General features: G+C 38.7%; 2 protein-coding genes across 6 annotated transcripts in view; one reads left to right on the top strand and one right to left on the bottom strand.

Annotated features, from left to right (window-relative positions):
- The window catches only part of LOC100157391 (mitochondrial import inner membrane translocase subunit Tim23), a 25,180-nt gene extending 3,996 nt beyond the window's left edge, over nt 1-21,184 (bottom strand). The window contains exons 1-7 of one of the 2 annotated variants that reach the window (XM_005671220.3): nt 20,838-21,109; nt 18,546-18,604; nt 12,510-12,603; nt 12,225-12,309; nt 8,393-8,451; nt 6,571-6,681; nt 829-869 (exon numbers count right to left, since the gene is read on the bottom strand). In XM_005671220.3, the coding sequence (XP_005671277.1) occupies nt 829-869; nt 6,571-6,681; nt 8,393-8,451; nt 12,225-12,309; nt 12,510-12,603; nt 18,546-18,604; nt 20,838-20,943 (555 nt within the window). In that variant the 5' untranslated portion in view covers nt 20,944-21,109. Of the gene's footprint in view, nt 1-828; nt 870-6,570; nt 6,682-8,392; nt 8,452-12,224; nt 12,310-12,509; nt 12,604-18,545; nt 18,605-20,837 lie in introns of both variants that reach the window. The other variant, XM_001926555.6, reaches the window with a different exon arrangement.
- Nucleotides 21,124-21,640, top strand: part of PARG (poly(ADP-ribose) glycohydrolase) — a 142,417-nt gene continuing 141,900 nt past the window's right edge. Inside the window, exon 1 of one of the 4 annotated variants that reach the window (XM_005671222.3) lies at nt 21,124-21,211. Coding sequence is in view for 1 of the 4 variants with exons in the window: in XM_013983451.2 (XP_013838905.2) it covers nt 21,421-21,640 (220 nt within the window). In the remaining 3 variants the exon portion in view is untranslated. The other 3 variants (XM_013983452.2, XM_005671221.3, XM_013983451.2) reach the window with 3 other exon arrangements.

Genomic DNA, 21,640 nt, shown 5'->3' with positions numbered 1-21,640 from the left:
ATGCTAACTAAGGTATCCTCAACAGCATCACCATGGCCCAGACCTACACCCTGAGTGTTAAGGAGGTTTCTTTAAGCAGGTTACAAAAATAAATAACATTTTCCAGTGTGAAATCAACACAAAACAAAGCAAAAGTGACCTCACTGCTGCTAATTAGAAAAATGACAGAGGGCAAGTAATTGAAAGCAAAATAATTTTGCAGACACTGTTTCCTGAGACCAAACATTCAACTTGAGACTTAACTCCCCTGGACCTTTAGTTGATTACAGATCCACAGGACTCTGAATTCTGCCCACTGGTTTGGAATTAGCTGCAAAGTGTTCCTTTCGTTGGCCCTTTGCTTTGACTATCCCAAGAACATGTTCCTACTTTGCTCTTTCAGAAGGATTTTCACATTACTTCCCATCTAGCAAGTGAAAAACCTCCCTGGCATAGGCACTAGAGGTAGCAATGAAATTGGGAGCTATAAGGATTTAAGTAAGATCTTTAGGACATCACTGGCATATGTATCTCCTAGAAAGCTTTCTACTTTCTGACCAAAATAAAACTCAGTTCAGATCAATTAAGTTACTTCTTTGAAGGCTAGAAAAAAGTTGTTTCTAATAAGAAGACACCGAACATATGCAGTGTTTGATTTTCTAATAAGCACAGTAATCATGACTTAAGGTTAGCCTTTTATTTGGTTTTAGTTTTAATTCTTTTCATTATTTTCAGGGTTTTCCAACTAGCTGATGTGTTGAAAGTTTGAGGGCCTTGGCTTCAGGCCTTCTGTAATGAAACAACTTTTGACCAACTAAGTACAGGAAGTTAATTAACAAATATACTTACTCTGAACACAAGAGTACCCAAATAAGGCCAATGGTTAAACTCTATAAAGCAAAACAAACATGAGACTTGTGGGTATCACAGTCTTCTCTACTGTCTTTTGGATTCTTACTCAATTCTTCCAGAAAGAGCAAATATCACCTCTTCTAAACAGGAAAATGAGGCCCACAATATTCAAGGGCCTTGTTTGCAGGTTATAGAACTGGTTAGTGGCAGTGCTAACACACTAAACTGACAATTACTTGAGAAGGGGCATCAGTACATTTCTCCTGAAATGGCCAGAAAGTAACTATTTTAGGCTTTGAAGGTGCAAAGGCTATGTAGGTACTTATATAACCATTTAATAGATGTTAACTATTTAAAAATCTAAAACATTCTTGGTCCACAGACAGTGGACAGAGAGGCATCTGCCCATTGCTTTAGAGGAACAACCTTACCTACACACTGAGATGGCTACAAATTCCATTCAAGAAATTTCTGCACTATTAATTTTTTTCGTTAACCCATTAAATAATAATTCCCTTCTACCCTCCCAATCTAATGCCTAATTTTTATTATGTTCATACATCTTTGCCCACTTTAATTTTTATCAAAGTAGTCCATAAACATAATTTTAAAAGATAGCACTCAAAGGCTTTAGTGATACACAACAGTCTGTTGTACTCATCATCCTCATGCTAATTCCAGGCCCCAAAAGCAACCACTTTGCTTTGTACTGGCATGTTTCTAAATAACATAAATTCTCTTGTTATTTCTTGATGTTGCAATCCTAAATAGTGACTTAATTTCCTACTAGGAAAAATGCGTCAAGCCTTAAGAATTTTACAAAATGTGCTTATAGCAGAAAGCTTGCATAGGTTATCTCATTTACAAATCTATGAAGGGAATAGTCACACTTGTTTTATAGACAAAGAACCTGAAATTCAGACAAGCTACTCTCCTGTTTACACATCTATTTAGGGATCTACTGCTAATTAAACCCAGTATGACTCCAAAGCCCATTGTTTTTTCCACATACCAAATTGCTTCCAGGATAAAGGAGTTTCTTGAAAAGGGTACTAACAGCTGAGTTAGGCCTTAAGGATGGACTGGATTTCAACTTGATCTGTTTGGTCAAATGACACATGTGGAAGAAAAGACTGGAAAGATGGGTTACGATTAGAACATGGAGGACTACAGTGAGAAGTTTGAATTTCGATTTAAAAGGCAGCGTGTCATCATCAAAGGCTTCTGAGTGGGAGTATTAAAATGGGGATGGTGAGAGAAAAGTAGACATCAAAGGTGATTAGGTCACTAGAAGCATGCTTCCCACTTGTTTTTTCCTTCTTAGCTCTGTAATAGAGTGGCAACAGTATGTGTGACTCTGAATAGCACAGCAGCCAGCTAGCTCTCCTAGGTTTCCCTCACCACTGCCCATCCAGCCCTTTGCAAACCCCACTGCTTCTCTGCAAGACCAAACTCACTAAAAATATCTCAGTTGTTTTTGACACCACACTATTTTGTCCTTTTAGGACTAGTCTTATGGTGACTGTTTATCTGCAGGTGGTAAGGAGTGTCCTAGACTCCTTTGAGAACCGTATCAAAATTTTAGAGGATTTGGAACCCTTGACTTGAGACATCTCCTGGTATAAACTTTGTATTCAGAAGGGTGAAAGTTTAACTCTTTGGAAGTTACAACAAACAATTTAAGGCTTAGAAAGTAAGTGGAAATACTACAGTCCTTAGACTTAAAAAAAAAGAAAAGAGATGCTGCACCCAAGGCATGCAGAAGTTCCTGGCCCAGGGATTGAACCCTCACCATAGCAGGTGTGGTGGCCTGAGCCACCAGAGATGCTGGATCCTTATGCTACAGTGGCAACTCTTAGTAAGAATTAATCAAAGTCCAAATAAGCCCAATCTTCACAGTGGAGAATGAAGCTATATCATCTATATGGTTTGGTCCCTTACCACTTTCATGACTCCAGATTCTAATACTCTCCTGTTACCCTTTAACTCCCATTTCAGGGCCTTTGTTCTTGTTGCTACTTACCTAAATCCTCCCTCAAGACATCCACCTCACATGTCCCTCCCTCATCTTTCCATCTTTGTTCAAATATCACCTTCTCCTGGAAGGGTGTCTTAAACACCTTGGTACAAACAGTTTTGCATGTATGCCTTAGTGTGCTGTAGGATAAACTGCTGAAAATTAGATGACTTAAGCAAGGATTTACATATTTAAAATATTAACAACTAATGCCAAATTGCTCTTCAAAGTAAAATTGCTTACCTTTGCCAAAAGTAAGTGTCACCTTCCATCACTTTTTAAAAACCAGATGATAGGAAAAAATTATCTTAAATGTTTCATTTTGCTTTTTCCTGGTTGCTGATAAGCAACATCTATTGTTTAGCATTCACTTCTCTTTCTTCCTAAAGGGCTTTGTCATATCCTTACACCATTTTTTACTGGGGTGTTGGTTTTAGTGATTTGTCCAAATGTCAGTTAGCTCTTTGGAAGAATGTTGATACTAGTAACAGAAATCAAGAAGTCATCAGGAGGCTGTTTGTAGCATATGAAATTTAATTTTGAAGGCCAGTATTCATTAATAAGTACTACCTTTTAACAATAACCTAGATGATAACTGCTTGATTTGAAGAACTGGATTTATCTTCTTACTTTTATTTAGTTTGTTTTTATAAGGTGACTTTCTTATGGAAGGCACAGGATTAACAGGTTAGGAATTTTGTGCAGGGGGAAAGGGGCCTTTTGTTTTCTGAGGCCTTATTTCCTGAAGATAAGTGATCAGGCCTCTTCAATATTGCTAAACATATGTATGAATGAGAGCAAAACTACAGCTGTTTTTATTCTGGTAGAATACTGGTCATTAGATTTTCACAGGACACAGGAAACCTGTGACATTTTATACCTACTGAAAAATATTTACATAGTTCATTAAATAAAGCATTAAGTCTGAACTAAAACCATATGATTAGAATTATTCCATTATCCTCTTTTTGGTCTGACAATTAGCCACCTTCTCATGTATTTCTCCTTAGTTTTTCTTTCTACAAGAGTACCTCCCAAACCTAAACTGAGTCATACTGCTTTCATTCTAAACTCCTCGCTTTAATAATAATTAAGAAAACTCTTCTTCTTTTTTGTCTTTTCTAGGGCTGCACCCGCAGCATATGGAGGTTCCCAGGCTGGGGTCCAATCGGAGCTGTAGCCGCCAGCCTACGCCAGAGCCACAGCAATGAGGGATGTGAGCCACATCTGTGACCTACACCACAGCTCACGGCAACGCCAGATCCTTAACCCACTGAGCAAGGCCAGGGATTAAACCCGCAATCTCATGGTTCCTAGTCGGATTCGTTAACCACTGAGCCACAACGGGAACTCCCACCCCAAAATTCTTATTTTAGAAGAGTTCATTGGAGATTGGAAAAATTTTAGGTCAGCAAGAATTAACCATTCCTTAAATGTTAACTTCCTTCCTTAAATGGCTTATGCTAACTCTAAACTAAGAGTGCCTAAATTCTTTTCCAAATCCTTGAATCTTGAGGTTTTATATGTATACTCCTGCCATACAAAGTTCATAATTCTGTGCTCTGTCTTAAGTAGAGCCTAAACCACAAATCAAGAAAAGACACTGATGCCTGTGTTAGAGTGATTCTGATGAGCTGAGTGAAACTGGTCAGCCAGGAACGAGGAACCAATGTTGGAATTCTGGGTCAGCAGATTATTTGCCTCTTCTTTGTTCCACAATTGCAAAGGAAACTGAAATCACTCATTACCTGATATAGAATTAATAGGTATTTTATTTGCTTTCTCTTTTCTGAGTCCAAAGCCTTCTCTTCCATAATTTATGCTGGGGGTGGGGTCCCAGGCTGTATTAAAAATATTATTCCAACAAGAAGACCTTGACACAGAAAACTAGGTTCCCATTTCTTTTGATAACACCAAGTATTCATAAAACTATGCGTAATATGTCTTAGATAATTCAGTATATTCTTGTGTTCAGGGCTGCCCTTAACACAGGAAGTGCGTAATGGCTTACCTTGAGTAAGAAAACAAGGATTGATGGGGACTGAGCTGGAGCGTCAGTACCCATCCACTGGGGCAGCAGCCACCCTGACTCAGCTCCAGCCATTTGCCACCATGCATAATGTGAGCTTAGTTATCTTCCATTTCTTCAAAAGAAGCTGAAATTTCAAGTTTTTGTGTGAAATCTGTTTTAAAAATCTTAATTTGGCCCGTAATAAAGTTTGGGCCAACTAAACTCTTGCTGGCTGAGTGCTACTCTTGTGGTGCCAACCTAAGATTTTAAATGCCTTTGTCTGACCCTAAAGCTTTTCTATGCTAAAGTAACATTTTCATGGACATAAAAGGTATTTATTCTCTTATCTAACCAGGAGCTCTGTTATGTGTATAAATATACACACGTTGCAAAAAACATTGTGAACTCCTAGGGATAAAATTCCAAATGTGATTCACTTTCAGTATAAAAAAAGCCTCTTATTCTCAGACATATCAGGAAATTTTGGATTTTATAATCCTGTTGAGACTTCTCTCTTATTTCTATGCAAGAAGAAATATTACCTGATATGTGTGATAGAGGAATTATATAACAACAAAATTACTCAATCAAATGTCTAAAGTATATTAAAGCAATCGAAGAAATAGAATTACTTTTCAGAAGCTCGAGTATAGAACATATATAGGGTAGGCAATTTAGAAGAGAAATATGATGAAAAATTTAGGACTGTCACTAGTTATATAACTTTTTGAAAAACATCATTTTAATACTGTGCTCATCTATAAATATGGGGTGTGATGCTGATCATAGCTTTAAATGAAACAAGTTATATTAAGTACTTACTGCTGAGACTATAATCATACCTCAATGAATGTTAATTTCTTTTCTATCTTACAGAAGAATTTGATATTTGATCTTCACCCAGGTAATTCTGATTCAACTCTTAGGGTTTTGATTTTTTTTCTTCAAAATTAAACAGTATTTAGACTGTTTAAACAGTATTTAGACGACCCACGTTCATAATGACAGATGAATGGATAAACAAAATGTGATACGTACAATGGGGTATTTTTCAGTCTTAAAAAGGAAAGAAATTCTGACACAATCTACAACATGGATAAACCTTGAGGGCAATATGCTAAATGAAATAAGCCAGTCACAAAAAGAAAAATACGACATGATTCCACTTACATGAGATACCTAAAGTAGTTAAAATTCAGAGACAGAAAGCTGAATGGTGGTTGCCAGGGGCTACAGAAGGGGGAAATGCAGATTTGTTGTTTAATGGGTTCAGAGTTTCAGTTTTGCAAGATAAAGATGCTGGAAATTAGTTGTACAACAATGTAAATATATTTAACATTACTTGTATTTCACAAAAAATTAAAAAGCAAAAAAACAAAACTCCAAACCATAAGATGTCAAAGAACACTATACACTATACTATTTAAAAAAGGATAAAATTTCCTTTTAGGAGTTCCTGTTGAGGCTCAGTGATTAACAAATCCAACTAGGGTTTGATCCCTGAACTTGTACAGTGGGTTGAGGATCCAGTGTTGCTGTGGCTGTGGTGTAGGCCCACAGCTACAGCTCCAATTTAACCCCAAGCCTGGGAACTTCCATATGCCTCGGGTGTGTCCCTACAAAAGAGGAAAAAAAATTTTTTCTTTTAAAACTGGATAAAAAGCATACTTCAACTGTCTAAAAGACAGCCCCACCATTCAATAGTACCTACCTGTACATTTATATAACATGCCTGTCATGGTTCCAGCTGCTACTGTGTTAAGGTCATCTTCTGCACCTCTTGTTTTCTCAATGATGACACCAAATGCACTATAGAGCAAAGCTGCAAGGGAAATGGAACTGATCAGTAATTAAAAAGTGAACTGAAAGTTAGTGTGGCAATTATATTTAGATAAATGTTTCTATGAATACCACTCTATAAGATAGATAAACACTGATCACAACAAATTAGGTGACCTTCAAGAAGGGACTGATCCAGAAAGAGAAATTCCGTATTGGGAATCGTACATACTCACAAGACCAAAAACAAGAAGAGCTCTATTCACTAGTATGAAAGGCAGGTATGTGTATTTAGATTCTGGATATGCAAAAAAAGTGGAAAGATTTAGAAGAAACTTATATTAGTGATTTATGGAAAGTACCGCTGGGGAGTCCCAGGGAAAATGTCTTTAGTTTTCACTTCCACTTTATTCATGACACTTTGGATTTAGAAACAAATCCAAAACACATGCATTTCTATTGTAAGAAAAACATAACTTCAAGAAAAGTGAGATGTGATTATTGCGCATGTAAAAACCCTAACACTAGTACTATTTAGATTTAATGAGCTCTTCCCAAACCACTATTCTCCTACACCTGTAAAGATTCCTACTTGCCATGAATGCATTAACCTTTTCCTTACTCTTTCTCAAATTACACCAAACCCAGCCTTACAACTCCTCTGTTGTGATGTTTTTAATACTTCTATAAAGGCTCTTCTTCCCACTTCAACTTATTTAATTGAAACTAGAGCAGAACACTGATTAATCACAGAACAAGGGAAACATCCCAGTCCGCCCAGAATTGAGGGTTTTCTGGAACAGGGACTTGAAGTGGTAAAACTGAGAAAGTCCTGGGCAGCCCATGATGATTAATTCTGCCAGGTACATAAGCAAATCACACAGGTACAAAGGAGTGTTACTGTGTGCTATGAAGGTGCACTATGGGCATGGGATATGGAAGCAGCCATTTACTAGAATTCCAAACGTGGATCCTATTTTGTAGTTATGAAAACTTACTGCTTCCAAAGCCCATGACAAGGCTAGGACCTTAGTTTGCACAGAGGCTTTTCCTACCTTTTTAAAGAAATGCTCACATCTCCCCTTACCTAATCTGCCACACTTAAAAGATTTTCAGACTTTCGGATAAAGAAAACTTTGGATTATGGCATAAGTGACATAAGTAGGCTTTTTATAAGTCATGAGTAATCAAGAGTCAGTCATTCATAAACAATGTAGTACAAAAGCTTTTGGTCCTAAGTCCTACTAAATTATCCCTTGCTTAGAATTGCAAATGTCTTTGATATCTACAAAAGCCCTAATTGCAACTCTGGCAATTAAGTCTGGGAAATCTAATTAGGTAAAAAGAATGATGAATAGGCTATTAGGAAAACATATCAAGAGGGTGGATTAATCTATCTTATCTTACCACAGGACCTTGAACTCTTCCTAACACACAAAACACTGGCCTCAGACCTAAATTATCTGCATTTCATTTAGTTAAATCATGATTTTATTTGGTGTTTTGCTTGGATAGAAGAGTATGTGGTGTTAAAACATCAGAAATGGAATTCTCAAAGGCACTGGCACCCAGGATTATTTTGTTATATAGAGTTTATGCGTCTTTTCCTAAGCAGTAATACCCATTCACCCTACAGTGTTGATTTAAACCTAATTTTTAACAACCCATGACCAGAATTTTGGTTGATCAAACTGTTCATGATACATGTACTTTCTTTGCATTAATGATTTATATCAAGTAAAACATCTACTTACCCAGAGAACCTAGAGTATTAGCCCAAAGTGCCCCTTGTCTAGTCACCATATTCAAAATCCTACCAGGGCAGAAAAAGAAAGAATCTGTATTTAGAATCATTATCTCTCTAGTATTAGAAAAGCCATAATTATAGCACTTAAAATGTATAAATGCGATACTCAGTTTTCTTTTCTTTTTTCTGCTTTCTAGGGCTGTACCCAAGGTATGTGGAAGTTCCCAGCATGGTTCAAATCGGAGCTACAGGTGTTGGCCTATGCCACAGCCATAGCAATGCAGGATCCGCACGTCTGCAACCTACACCACAGCTCAAGGCCACGCTGGATACTTAATCTGCTGAGCATGGCCCGGGTTCGAACCCAGATCCTCATGGATCCTAGTCGGGTTCGTTAACTGCTGAGCCACGAAGGGAACTCCCCTGCAATACTCAAAGTTTTCTTAATTTTAAAACTTAGCACCTCCTTAGAATTCAGTAAGGATAGCTTCTACTTTATATAAATATAAATGAAGGTTAGATTACAAACTCCAATATTTTTGGTCAACAAGCAAAGAAAATTCTAAGTCTTAGATATACAAAAGATTTGAATGACAGCCTGGAATATATTTTAGTTTACAGAAACTTATTTTTTTTTTTAAAGGACATTAGACAAACTAGCTTACAATTAAGTTTCTTGGGAGGAGCAAATACTTAGGATACTAAGTAGAATCAAAGTGTGGAATATTATAGACTATAAAATAAAATAAAAGACAAATACTCAAGGAGGAGAGAGGCATTTAACTAGAATGAGTGAAGAGAGTACACTCACTCTGTCTGCTCCCAGACTAGAACTAAGCAGCCAAATTGAATGCTTAGCACACTCTCAGGGAAGCATAGCTCTGCCCTCACCAGTGCCAGACATCACCAGAACAGTGATGCAGGTAACTGGAGGAAGAAGACAGAACATTCCTCTCCCAGCAGTGTAACACCGTCATAGGAATGGTTCTGTCCTGACAGCTGACTACTGCTGGAAATTACACAACTACAATAACAGACGAGTGACACAGGTAATTGGAGAAAGAAGACAGAACATTTCTCTCCCACAGTGTAAAACTGTCATAGGAATGGTTCTGCCCTGATAGCTGACTACTGCTGGAAATTATAGAATTATAATAGCAGACAGCAAAATAACTCATATTTAAGTTTAATTAAAGCCCTCATTTAAATTAATGCTCAACAGTAACAAAAATTGGTCTTACTTCTAAACAATCATTTTTTAAAAGATGTAATGATTAGGAATTTCTGTCATGGTGCAGTGGAAATGAATCTGACTAGGAACCAAGAGGTTGCAGGTTCGATCCTTGGCCTTGCTCAGTGGGTTAAGGATCTGGCATTGCCATGAGCTGTGGTGTAGGTCACAGACGCAGCTCGGATCTGGCGTTGGCTGGCAGTTATAGCTCTGATTAGACCCATATCCTGAGGACCTCCATATGCCGAGGGTGTAGCCCTAAAAGCAAAAAAAAAGATGTAATGATTATAAATATGTTACATATTAATGAATCTAATTGTTATATATTAACTAATACATTAAGTTCAGCTCATTGTTCTTTCATTTGCAGCAAGCTTTAACTGGGCCCTTACCTACTCCCCATTTTAGTCATCTCTCAATAACTCTTAAAGGCAAAAAGCAGAAAAATTACCTAAGATCCCAAAGCAGTAAGTAATGAAACTAAGTTTTGAAACTATATAGATTGGTCTGGCCCAAAACCCTGTTATCTTTTTTTTAGAATGTGTCTCCTTATTTGAAAGATTATACTAAAAATGTTAAAGACTTTAAAAATATGACTTCCAAATGCAAACCAGGAGTTCCTGTTGTGGTGCAGTGGTTAACGAATCCCACTAGGAACCATGAGGTTGCGGGTTCATCCCTGCCCTTGCTCAGTGGGTTAAGGATCCGGCGTTGCTGTGAGCTGTGGTGTAGGTTGCAGACATGGCTCGCATCCCTCATTGCTGTGGCTCTGGCGTAGGCTGGCAGTTACAGCTCCGATTAACCCCTAGCCTGGGAACCTCCATATGCCCCGGGAATGGCCCTAGAAAAGGCAAAAAGACAAAAAAAAAAAAAAAAAAAAAAAACTAGGATGGTTTTAAGAAACAAAGGTTATATTTTCTAAGAGACTTTCCACTTTCAAACTGGTATTTAATAATATGACTCTCAGAATATGTTTCAGAATAATATGGAAGGGAAGGAGACAAGACACAACTGATCCTGGTTGATGGTTGTTGAGCCTGGGTTATAGTTCAGAGGTGTTCACTGTACTATTCTACTTTTGCATATTTTCAAATGACACCAAAAAAAGGGGGATTAAAGAACAAACACTAAGAATATAAATAAAAAAGCAAACATTAAGAACAGGAGTTCCCATCGTGGCACAGCGCAAATGAATCCAACTTAGAACCATGAGGTTGCGGGTTTGATCCCTGGCCTCACTCAGTGGGTCAAGGATCCGGCATTGCTGTGAGCTGTGGTGTAGGTCGCAGATGCGGCTTGGATCTGGTGTTGCTGTTGACTCTGGTGTAGGCCAGCAGCTGTGGCTCCGATTGGACCCCAGCCTGGGAACCTCCACATGCTGCAAGTGCGGCTCTAAAAAGCAAAAAGAATATAAATATGAAAACAAAGATCTGGGCTTGTAAAGCAAGGGTGATGATTCACACAGCCACAGGAATACGAAAAACCCAGAGGCCTTTAGGTTTCCCAAGGCCTAATTCTAGTGCACCTGCTGCCATCTGCTGGCTAAGCAACAACATGTAAGTAAAATGAAGTTTAAAGTGTCCTAAAACATGAGCCATATAAGAACACATACTGTGTGATTCCTCTCATATAAAGTATAAAAACATGCAAAACTAAAAACACATTATTTAGGGGATAGCAACAGGAATTAGTTATAATTATTTCTTGAGCTGGCTGAAGATACATAACTATAAACACCTTCTGACCTTCTGACCTTAATGCACTTTTTCTTCTCTGCAATGTTCAATTTCTAAAGAGAAGACTGTTTTATTGCTTTTGGAACTACCTCTAAGTTCTGGGAAATTCATTTAAATTTTCTGCACCTTTGCATTTCAAAAATGGAAAGTGAAGACAATGAGAAGCTCCAGTCAAATGACAGCAGATTTAGCAAATACTCTAATGTACTTATTTCTTCACTTACTATGGCCTATGGTTTTGCACAACCCAGAAAAATCCAAATAATGTACTAATAATTCAACAATTTGAAAAGCATGTAATTTGGGCCTGCAAAATGGAACAGATATTGCTGAGAAGTTGGGCTGGTGCAGTACAGCTGACTGAGGGACACTGACTCAAAAATCACTTTAATTTTTTAAAATATTTTGGTTTTTTTTAGGGTCTCATGTACTGCATATGGAAGTTCCCAGTCTAGGGGTTAAATCAGAGCCATAGCTGCTGGCCTACACCACAGCCACAGAAATACCAGCCAGATCCGAGCTGTGTCTGTGACCTACACCACAGCTCGTGGCAATGCCAGATCCTTAACCCACTGAGTGAGACCAGGGATTGAACCCTCGTCCTCAAGGATACTAGCTGGGTTTGTTACGGCTGAGCCAGGATGGGAACTCCAAAAATCACTCCTTTTAAAAGCTTAGACTCAAGTTACCTCATTCCTAAACTTCTTTTATTTTGAATAAGAGAAACACACCACACACACACACGACAACAAAGTATGTACACACACAGCAATACTCTAAACATTTGTAATCTCAAGGTTGTGTTCATCAAACCAACAAAGTAGAGATTAATATTTAAACATCACTACATCAGACGATTACATGAGACTTACTGTACGTTTCTTGGTTTGGACCAGGCCATGTTCTGGGTTTCCTTCAATCCTAGCCGTAGGCCATTTACAGCCCCAAATGCAGCCCCTGGCAAATCATAATAACAATTCATAGAAATAATCAGCTTTATATTAAAGAACAACTACTAAATTTTTTTCATTTTTATTTAACAATAAGAAAAATATAAAAAAAATTAAAAAAAAATCCTGAAACCAGTATTCTAATTGCCTTTTTAGGCACCTTTGATTATTTGGATTGAAGACACTTAAACATATATAAATACCAACCTGTCATACAACATCCTCCAATGGTAAAGAAGGCCAGTTCAAATCTGCCCCGGGTTTTATTAGCTCCAGTTGGCAAAATAAACTCATCTGTGTCCTAAAGAGATAATAATGAAAACTGAGTTGAGCTCCCCTCAAGACATAGTACTTGCAAAGCATTTACTTTTTCAAAGCAGTTTTTCACAGAAGGTAAAACCGTAAATTAACTAAAACTCAACTATACTTAGTCAAACAAAAATAAAAACTCTGCAACAAAAGCAACATGTAAATCAGAGTTAAATACATTACACAACATATATACTTATGGCTCATTAGTTCTTAGGAGAGAGTCTCATACAGAACTTTGCACTTCAATGTAAGTTTGAAAGATTGTAGGTAATCTGCCTTAATGATAAATTTGAAGAAACAGTGCAAGAGAGTTTAGGAAGGACCTTCCTAGAGAAAGGTAAACTGAAAGCTATGCAGAGGACCATTCTGGAAGGAGAAAATAACTTTCATCTGTAGCTACTATTTATGATGCACTATTTCACTATACATTAGACTAAATGATCATTAAAAAACGGGCAGAAACTACAAAAGCCCAACAGTTTGGAGCACTTTTGTAAGGGCAAAATCACCTCCTTCATAATTCTTAACTGTTTTGAGGGCATATATTCCTTTGATAGTCTTAGAAAGGTTTAGCCCCTCCTTCCAATAAATGTATACACAAAATTTGATATGAACTTCTTGAAGGTCACTAAAGAAATCCTAGGTTGAGAAGAGCACAATAGGAATGATTTTGTAATATAATACACTTTCATGAAGAACAAATAATTTTTGCCAAGCTTTCCATACAAAAGTGGTTAAAATAAATCCCTGAAGGATAACACACACCCTTAGCAAAAAACACTAACGATTAAACATCTCTTTGGTAAATACTGACCATTAGTAAATGCATTCTTAATAGGCATCTATACTAATCACAAAGAAATGGCCTTTTGGGCAATAATAAGCAAAATCTGAATCAATCTCATGTCACAGTATATTTACTATACATAGATTTGTAAATTTGGGGTGCCTCCTGACTTTTCAATTAATGACTTAGTTTTAAATTGTGCTTCTTGTTTGAGGTTTTTAGGAATGCTATATTTAATATGATGCGGTAAATAATTATCCTTCCATCCAGAAATGGATCATAATTATGAATAGGCAATTAAAAAAAGATGGTCATGATCAAATTAGTCTACATGAGAGTATGTCATCACCTACTCATTCTTCAGCTGGGGGGATCAACCATAGTAAAAGCAAATGTACATCAATTCACACACACAATCACTGGAAAACAAAGTGACGGATTTCTTGTTATTAGGGTTTAACATTTTTTAAACAATAAAAATATGCTTTCATATGACAAAACTTCACAAAGATTTGAGAGAAGGGACCCTGGCTAAATGGCATTAATTTGGGGGTGGGACAGAAAATAACCCATAAGAGTTCCCACTGTGGCACAGTGGAAATGAATCCGACTAGTATGCATGAGGTTGTGGGTTTGGTCCCTGGCCTTGCTCAGTGGATTGAGGATCCAGTGTTGCCATGAGCTGTGGTGTAGGTTGCAGACATGGCTTAGATCCTGTGTTGCTGTGGCTGTGGCATGGGCTGGCAGCTGTAGGTCTGATTTGACCCTTAGCCTGGGAATTTCCATATGCCAAGCGTGCGGCCCTAAAAAGGAGAAAAAAAAAACAAAAAACAAAAAACAAAAAACATGAAACCCACAGAATTAAGGACCTGGTTTCTTTAAACTATGATTAACAGCTACAGTGTTACAGAAAAAAATTCCATAAGCCAAATTTAAAAATGCAAGAAATAAGCACCTAACAGTTGATGTCAAAGTATCTCAATACAATTCATGTTGGGAAGATATATCGAAAAGTTCATGTTAATCTTTTTCTGCTGACACTGTAGGACACTAGTGTCAGTAAAATACTATCAGTACCACTGCTGGCTAACACAGAAAAGGAATGAACCCAAGAAAGGGCATCATCGAACCTGAGAAAAGTCAGAAGGCTTTTATATTTCAACTGGATGACACTATGGATGTTGGAAATATTTAGCTTCTCTTTTTTTGTATACTGGGTGTTCATGTAGGCTAACAAGAGGAAGATTAGATACTTCATATAATTTTAAACGTTTCAGTGAGGAGGCAAAAGTAGTGGCAATACAAAAACAACAGCAAGAGAAATCACGAACAATGCCTCAGATAGCAGTTGTTGCCAAAAATCACTACATGATGTATAAAAAGGTACTATTTAAAATGTCTCCATCCTTCAAAAGTATGGAAAAATGGTTCACAAAATGCATTTTTAATTCAGGTATATATAGGCTTCCTATAGTTATTCCCAATAAAATAGATGACACATATCTCCTAACAATGAGATAGAGAAAACTTTTTTTTTTTTTTTTAATGGCTGTACCTGTAGCATATGGAAGAAGTTCCAGAACTAGGGGTCAAATCAAAGCAGCAACTGCAGGCCTACAACACAGCCACATCAGATCTGAGCAGCATTCGCAAACTATACCACACCCTGCAGCAATGCCAGATTCTTAACCCATGGAGTAAGGCCAGGGAGACCACACTGGGTCCTTAACCTGCTGAGCCGCAACAGAAACGCCCAAGAAAAATTTTCAACTCTGAATTCTCTTTAGCATTCAAGAGGAAGTAGCTGCTGTGTTTGTGATTAAGCAAGAAATTACAATTTTTAAAGTTATAAAACTTTCTTTTTTATGTCTAAACTCATTAAGTCCCACCTGGCAATGCAGGTCACAAAGTTAACATATATACATATTGATATATTTTATATTATATATATGTATATATTCTTTAAGGGCCACATCTGTGGCATATGGAAGTTCCCAGGCTAGGGGTTGAATTAGGGCTGCAGCTGCTGGCTTATGCCACAGCCACAGCAACTCGGGATCCGAGCCACATCTGCAACTTACCCCACAGCTCATGGCAACCCTGGATCCTTAACCCACTAAGCAAGGCTGCGGATTGAACCTGTGTCCTCATGGATACTAGTCAGGTTCATTACCCCTGAGCCATAAGGAAAACTCCGAGTTACTATATTTTAAAATGGAGCTATAGTACAACCTTAAAATTGGATTCAACATTTAAGCAAGTGATTAGTTTTGAAATTTTGAGCAATCAATGAACATAGTGTTAGATAACATTTTGCAAATTTTCTACAAAAATAACCAAGTTTTAAACTGGCAAGGTCCTAATCGCTACCTTGTTTCTATTTAAATATCTGCTTGAACAAGAAATGCAGTAATTGTCAGATTAATGTTAGTGATTAAACTTTGAAAGAAAATGTTCCAACCATTACTCTTTGAAAAAACAAAAGCTGACTTACCAATACATAATTTATAATTCACCTATTTAAAGTGTACAAGTCAACGATTTTCAGTATATTCAGAATTGTACAACGAAGATCACAATCAATTTTAGAGCATTCCATTACCCCCAGAAGATCCCATACTCATTAGCAGCCATTCCCCATTCATCCCCAACCCTGGGCTAATCCACTTGTCTCTTTATAGTTGATGATTCTGGAGATTTCATACACAATGTGTGGTCTCTTATGACTAGCTTTTTGCACACAGCAAGTTTTCAAGGTTCACCCATGCTGAGCCATGTATTATCTTTGCATTCTTTTTTATTGCTAAATAATATTTCATTGTATATGGATAAGTCACATTATGTTTTCTATTTATCCGATGAATGACATGAGTTGTGTCTACTTTTTGGCTATTATGAATAATGGTGATGAGGGCATTCATGTATAATTTGTTGTGTGGACACATTTTCAAATTTCTTGGATATATTATCTATGGGTGGAATTACACCGGGTCATATGCTAACTATATTTTTAATATCTTGAGGAACTGTCAGAGTATTTCCAAAGCAGCTGTATCATTTTATATTCTACCAGCAGTGTATGATGTAGGTCCAATTTCTCTAAATCCTCACCAACATTTGTTATGTGTTTCTAAGTATAGCTCTCCTAGTAGGTGTGAAGTCGTATCTCACTGTGGTTTTGTGATGCGCATTTCTCTAATTTGTGATACTGAAATCTTTCATGGATTATTGGACATCTGTGCATCTTCTTGGAGAATTGTCTATTCACATCCTTTACCCACAGATCAAACCCACATCCTCATGAATACTAGTTGGATTCTAAACCTGCTGAGCCAGAAGCAGACGCCTTTTGCCCATTTTTAATATGGCCTGCTTAAGTGCACATAAGACATTTCCCGGGTTAGACCATATGTATAAGCCACAAATTAAGTCTCAAAAGATTTAACAGAAGACAGACTTAAAAATTCACAAATTCCTGGAAATTAAAAACACTTTCTTAAACAATCAACGGATCAAGGAAGAAATCACAAGGGAAATTAAAAAATACTTCCGGAGTTCCCGTTGTGGCGCAGTGGTTAACGAATCCGACTAGGAACCATGAGGTTGCGGGTTGATCCCTGCCCTTGCTCAGTGGGTTAACCATCCGGCGTTGCCGTGAGCTGTGGTGTAGGTTGCAGACGCGGCTCGGATCCCGCGTTGCTGTGGCTCTGGTGTAGGCCAGTGGCTACGGCTCCGATTGGACCCCTATCCTGGGAACCTCCATATGCCGCGGGAGCGGCCCAAGAAACAGCAAAAAGACAAAAAAAATAAATAAATAAAATAAAAATAAAATAAAATATTAAAAAAAAAGTACCTATTAAAAAAATACTTTAGAAGAATTCCTGATGTGGCACAGTGGGTTTAAGGAGCTGTAGCAGCTGTGGTGTAGGCTGCAGCTGCTGCTCAGATTCTATCCCTGGAAAAGAACATCAACCCAGTAAAAAGGCAACCCACAAAATGGGGGGAAATGCTTGCAAATCACATATCTGATAAGGCATAAATAATTCAAATATATAGAGAACTCCTAAAATTCAACAACAAAAATCAAATGAACTGATTCAAAATCAGACAAAGGACTTGAAGAGACACTTCTCCAAAGATTATACAAATGGCCAACAAGCACATGAAAAGATGTTCAACGTCAATAACCATTGGGGAAATGCAAATCAAAACCACAAGTCACCACCTCACACCCATTAGAATAGCTATTATCTAAAAACCCAGATAATAACAAACGGGAGAAACTAAAACCCATGTGCATTGTTGGCGGGAAAGTAAAATGGTACAGCTGTTGCAGAAAACAATACTATGGCAGTTCCTCAGCAAATCAAAAATACAATTACCATATATGATCCAGCAATTCCACTTTTGGATATATAATAGAAAGAATTAAAAGGAGGGTCTGAAAGAATATTTGTACATCAGTGTTCATAACAGCACTATTCACAGTAGTTAAAACATGGAAGCAATCCAAGTGTCCATGGACAGATAAATAGATAAGCAAAATGGAATATTATTCAATGGAATACTATTCAGCCTTAAAAAGGAAGGAGATTCTGATACATACAATACAGAGGACATTATGCTGAATGAACTAAACTAGTCACATAAAAATAAATACTGTATGATTCCTCGTATTTGAGGTATTGAGTATTTAAATACCAGACACAGAAAGCAGAAGAGTGGGTGCCAGGAGGTGGGGGGACGGAAAAAGGAATTACTGTTTTAATAGGTATAGCGTTTCAGTTTTATAAGATGAAAGCATGGCGGTGGTAGGTGATAATGGTTGTACACTATTAGGAATTCATTAAATACCACCATACAGTTAAAGGTGGCAAATTTTGCTAGTGTATCTTATCACAATTTTAAAAAATGGAAAAAAAAAGACAAACCCCCCAAATCCTTTAATCAAGTAGTGTCAGGAAGAGAGGCAAACCAAATCCCCTGAGTTTATAAGGAAAAAAAGGTGAATGGAGACCAGAGACTTGGTGTCTCCAGAGGCACCAGGTACAGAAGTAAACGTTAAGTACTTGGGGTTATTTTTTTAAATGCATAGTTAAAGGACCAATCTAGGAAAATCATAAAAGGACTAGTCTAAATCTTACCTGCACAAGATATCGTGGATCCACATTTAAATAAGGAGACAGAGGATTCATACCAGTTACTAGAGAGAAAACAAAACATTACATGGCAATAAAAATTTTAAAAGTTATTTCATTTAGTGTTAATTCTGCTCTCGATTATTCACATGTTTTGCAGTTTTGAGTTATAAGTCCAATGAATGTAAATTTTTCTCCCACTTTCCTAGTCTTATCCTCCCTGTCTGGTAGTTTATGGGCTGCCTCTCTTGGGGCCCTTAATTTTGCACTTGTGTCTCAGGTTCTCATATTGGCAGTAACATGGATCAAATAATCAAAGTAGCGGGAAGCAAAGGCCAGGTCAATTATAAAACTATTTCTTTCTACTTTACTGCAAAAATGTTCAACAACTATACAGGGTGTAAAATAAGATTGACAAGAAACCAATTTCATAAGAAAAACATCATTTGCCTCATACGCTCTGTATAAATATTTAAAGGCAGTTCCTTCAGATCTTCGTGTTGACAGTTGCTGACAGGACTGATTTACAGGATACAGAATTCGTAGGTCTTCACCACAGGGATGGGGGTCATGGCAAAAGAAAATGGGACCTCTGAGAGGCCCAGACTTGAATTCCACTAACTTTGAAGATAGACAAATCAGGGAAAATCAACTTTCTCATGTTTAAAATTTAAACTTTGGATCCTCCTGCATCTCAGCTGATTGTTCACAAATCTACCCATTACCCAGGACTCTACTCATTATCCAGAATCGACTGCAAGTCTTATTAGTTGTATAAACAATACCTATCCCGAACTGTGTTCCTTACCATCTTTATTGCTACCATCCTGATCTAAGCACTAAGGCTCACATCCTAACCATCTCCTACCTAACTAGACTCCTTAAAAGGCTTAATAAACAGCACATTGGCTGCCATTCCTTGCCCTTCTAAATCTCATTATCTTCTATCACACCACCTTCTACACCATTGTGTAGACACAACGGCTTAATGGTTTGTTTCCTTCAACACTTACCCTTCCCCACATTTGTACTGTATTCAGGTCACAGCTCAAAAGCCAGCACCCCTGAGTTGCTTTCCCTGATCTGTTCTTAAAAGGCTTCCAGTTCCTACCATCTCAAGATCCTGCTTTATTGCCTTCAGACACTTAGTGATAAGTGTGTCACTGAAACATTTTTGTTACCTGGCTCACTTCAATAGGATGTAAGGTCCACAAAAACAGCAATCATCTTTTTAAATTTAACTGTCTTAGTTCTGCACCCAGAAAAATCCATCTACAGTACTCAATAAATGGTATTGACTCCATCTTTTAATTTACCTTCAAATTTCAATTAATGTAACAATGGTTTTTCACATTAAAGCAGAGCCCTTTGTGCTCCAAATGCGGAGCTCCTGTGACTTATTATACACAAACTCCCTACAGTTCTGTTCTATAAGTTATCATATACAAACTACGCCCTAAATTCAGTTTTGATACAGGTCACACTAGGAACTTCTAAGCGTGTTTAAAAAAAAAAAAGCTTTTTTGGTTTCTGAGCATAAAAGACCTAAAGAAGTAGTACGAAAATTCTTAAAAGAGAAAATAGTTTTATAAAACGCTTATCCTCCACCAACTTCCTATTTTTAGGTCCAAGTTCTAGTCATCCAGTTGAATACCCAGTTAGATAATTTCAAAGATCTAGAATACACATTCTTTGTACTGAGGAGCGCACAGGCAGGGCATTCGTGCTTCCAGCACCCTCGATTGTACGTATTTCCCTTCCTAAAATTCATATTGGCTTCTTTCTTGTCTATAAATTACCTTTAAAATTCAGCTCTCTTCCGTGTTCCCCTAGTTGTCTCGAATCATGTTTCTTTCTCCCCTGTATGCATGAGTGGCCCTGACGGCTACTTGTGGTTTTAGAATATGCGACTTTGAGCTAAAAAGTTATCTATGAACTCGGTATTTGGAATGCATTTACTTGCAGAAGGGGGTTTTCTTTTTCACCTAGAGCCAAGCACAAGGCCCAATATACAGGAATGTGCGAGAGGAAAGAGAAGGCAGAAAGCTTGAATATAAAAGGAAGAAAACATGCAGCATCTCCTGGTTGACATGATCCAGGACAACCACAGAAACCTTCTCCGGATCTATGGCTCCAAAAATTCGTTCGATGTCGAAAGAGCGGCCCCGGAGATACACCAACCCCACGATTGCTACTGAAGCTTGTGACCGCTAGCAAAAAAAGGACAGGGCACGCCGCAGGTTTGGCGTGGTGGCAAGAACCAGTCAGAAATGTTCGTAAGCTAGGCCCGATACTTACGCGGGACTCCCGCCAGATCCGCGTGCGAGTAGCCAGCTCCGCCGGCTCCGAAAAAGCCGGCCAATCCCCCTGTGGTTTTGTTGCCGCTTCCTCCACCGCCCTCCATGGTACTGCAGCAAACTACCGGTCTGCTTCTCCCCGCTGCTCAGGCCGGGATCGTCCGCTCGGCCGTTGCTCCTCTGTAACAGCGGGTGAAACCCGCGTTACCACCACCTCCTTCACACGCTGACCTTCCGGGCGCCGGCAGCACCTAAACCTCACATTTCCGCTTTGCGACAGCGTACGTCCCGGAAACCGGAAGCGCCTGACGGCAGCTTTCCGGTGGTGGGAAAGTGAACGGAGCAAGAAAATCAAAGCGGCGCATCCTGAGGCAGGTGGGGTGCCTGTGGAAGAGGGAAGGCAGGCGACTGGATAGGGCCTGGCTCGGGAGGCCTACGGAACAGCAGCTGCAGACGCAGGCAGCAGCAGAGAGGGCATGGTGCCGGGAGGCGCCGAGAAGGAGGCGCAGTCCGTCCCTCTCCGGGTTAGTGAATGAGGCTCTCCGCCCTGGCTGGCCCGGGGACTGTTCGCTGCGGGTCCCAGCATGAGTGCGGGCCCCGGCTGTGAGCCCTGCACCAAGCGACCCCGCTGGGGCGCCGCTGCAACTTCTCCGCCGGCCGCCTCGGACGCCCGGAGCTTCCCCAGCAGGCAGAGGCGCGTCCTCGATTCCAAGGACGCTCCCGTGCAGTTCAGGGTCCCGCCGTCCTCGTCAGGCTGCGTCTCGGGGCGGGCGGGACCGCACAGAGGCAGCGCCACCTCGCTTG

Source organism: Sus scrofa, chromosome 14 (genome assembly GCF_000003025.6).
Source record: "Sus scrofa isolate TJ Tabasco breed Duroc chromosome 14, Sscrofa11.1, whole genome shotgun sequence".
Lineage (NCBI taxonomy): Eukaryota > Metazoa > Chordata > Mammalia > Artiodactyla > Suidae > Sus > Sus scrofa.
This window is presented reverse-complemented; position numbering and strand designations above follow the sequence as displayed.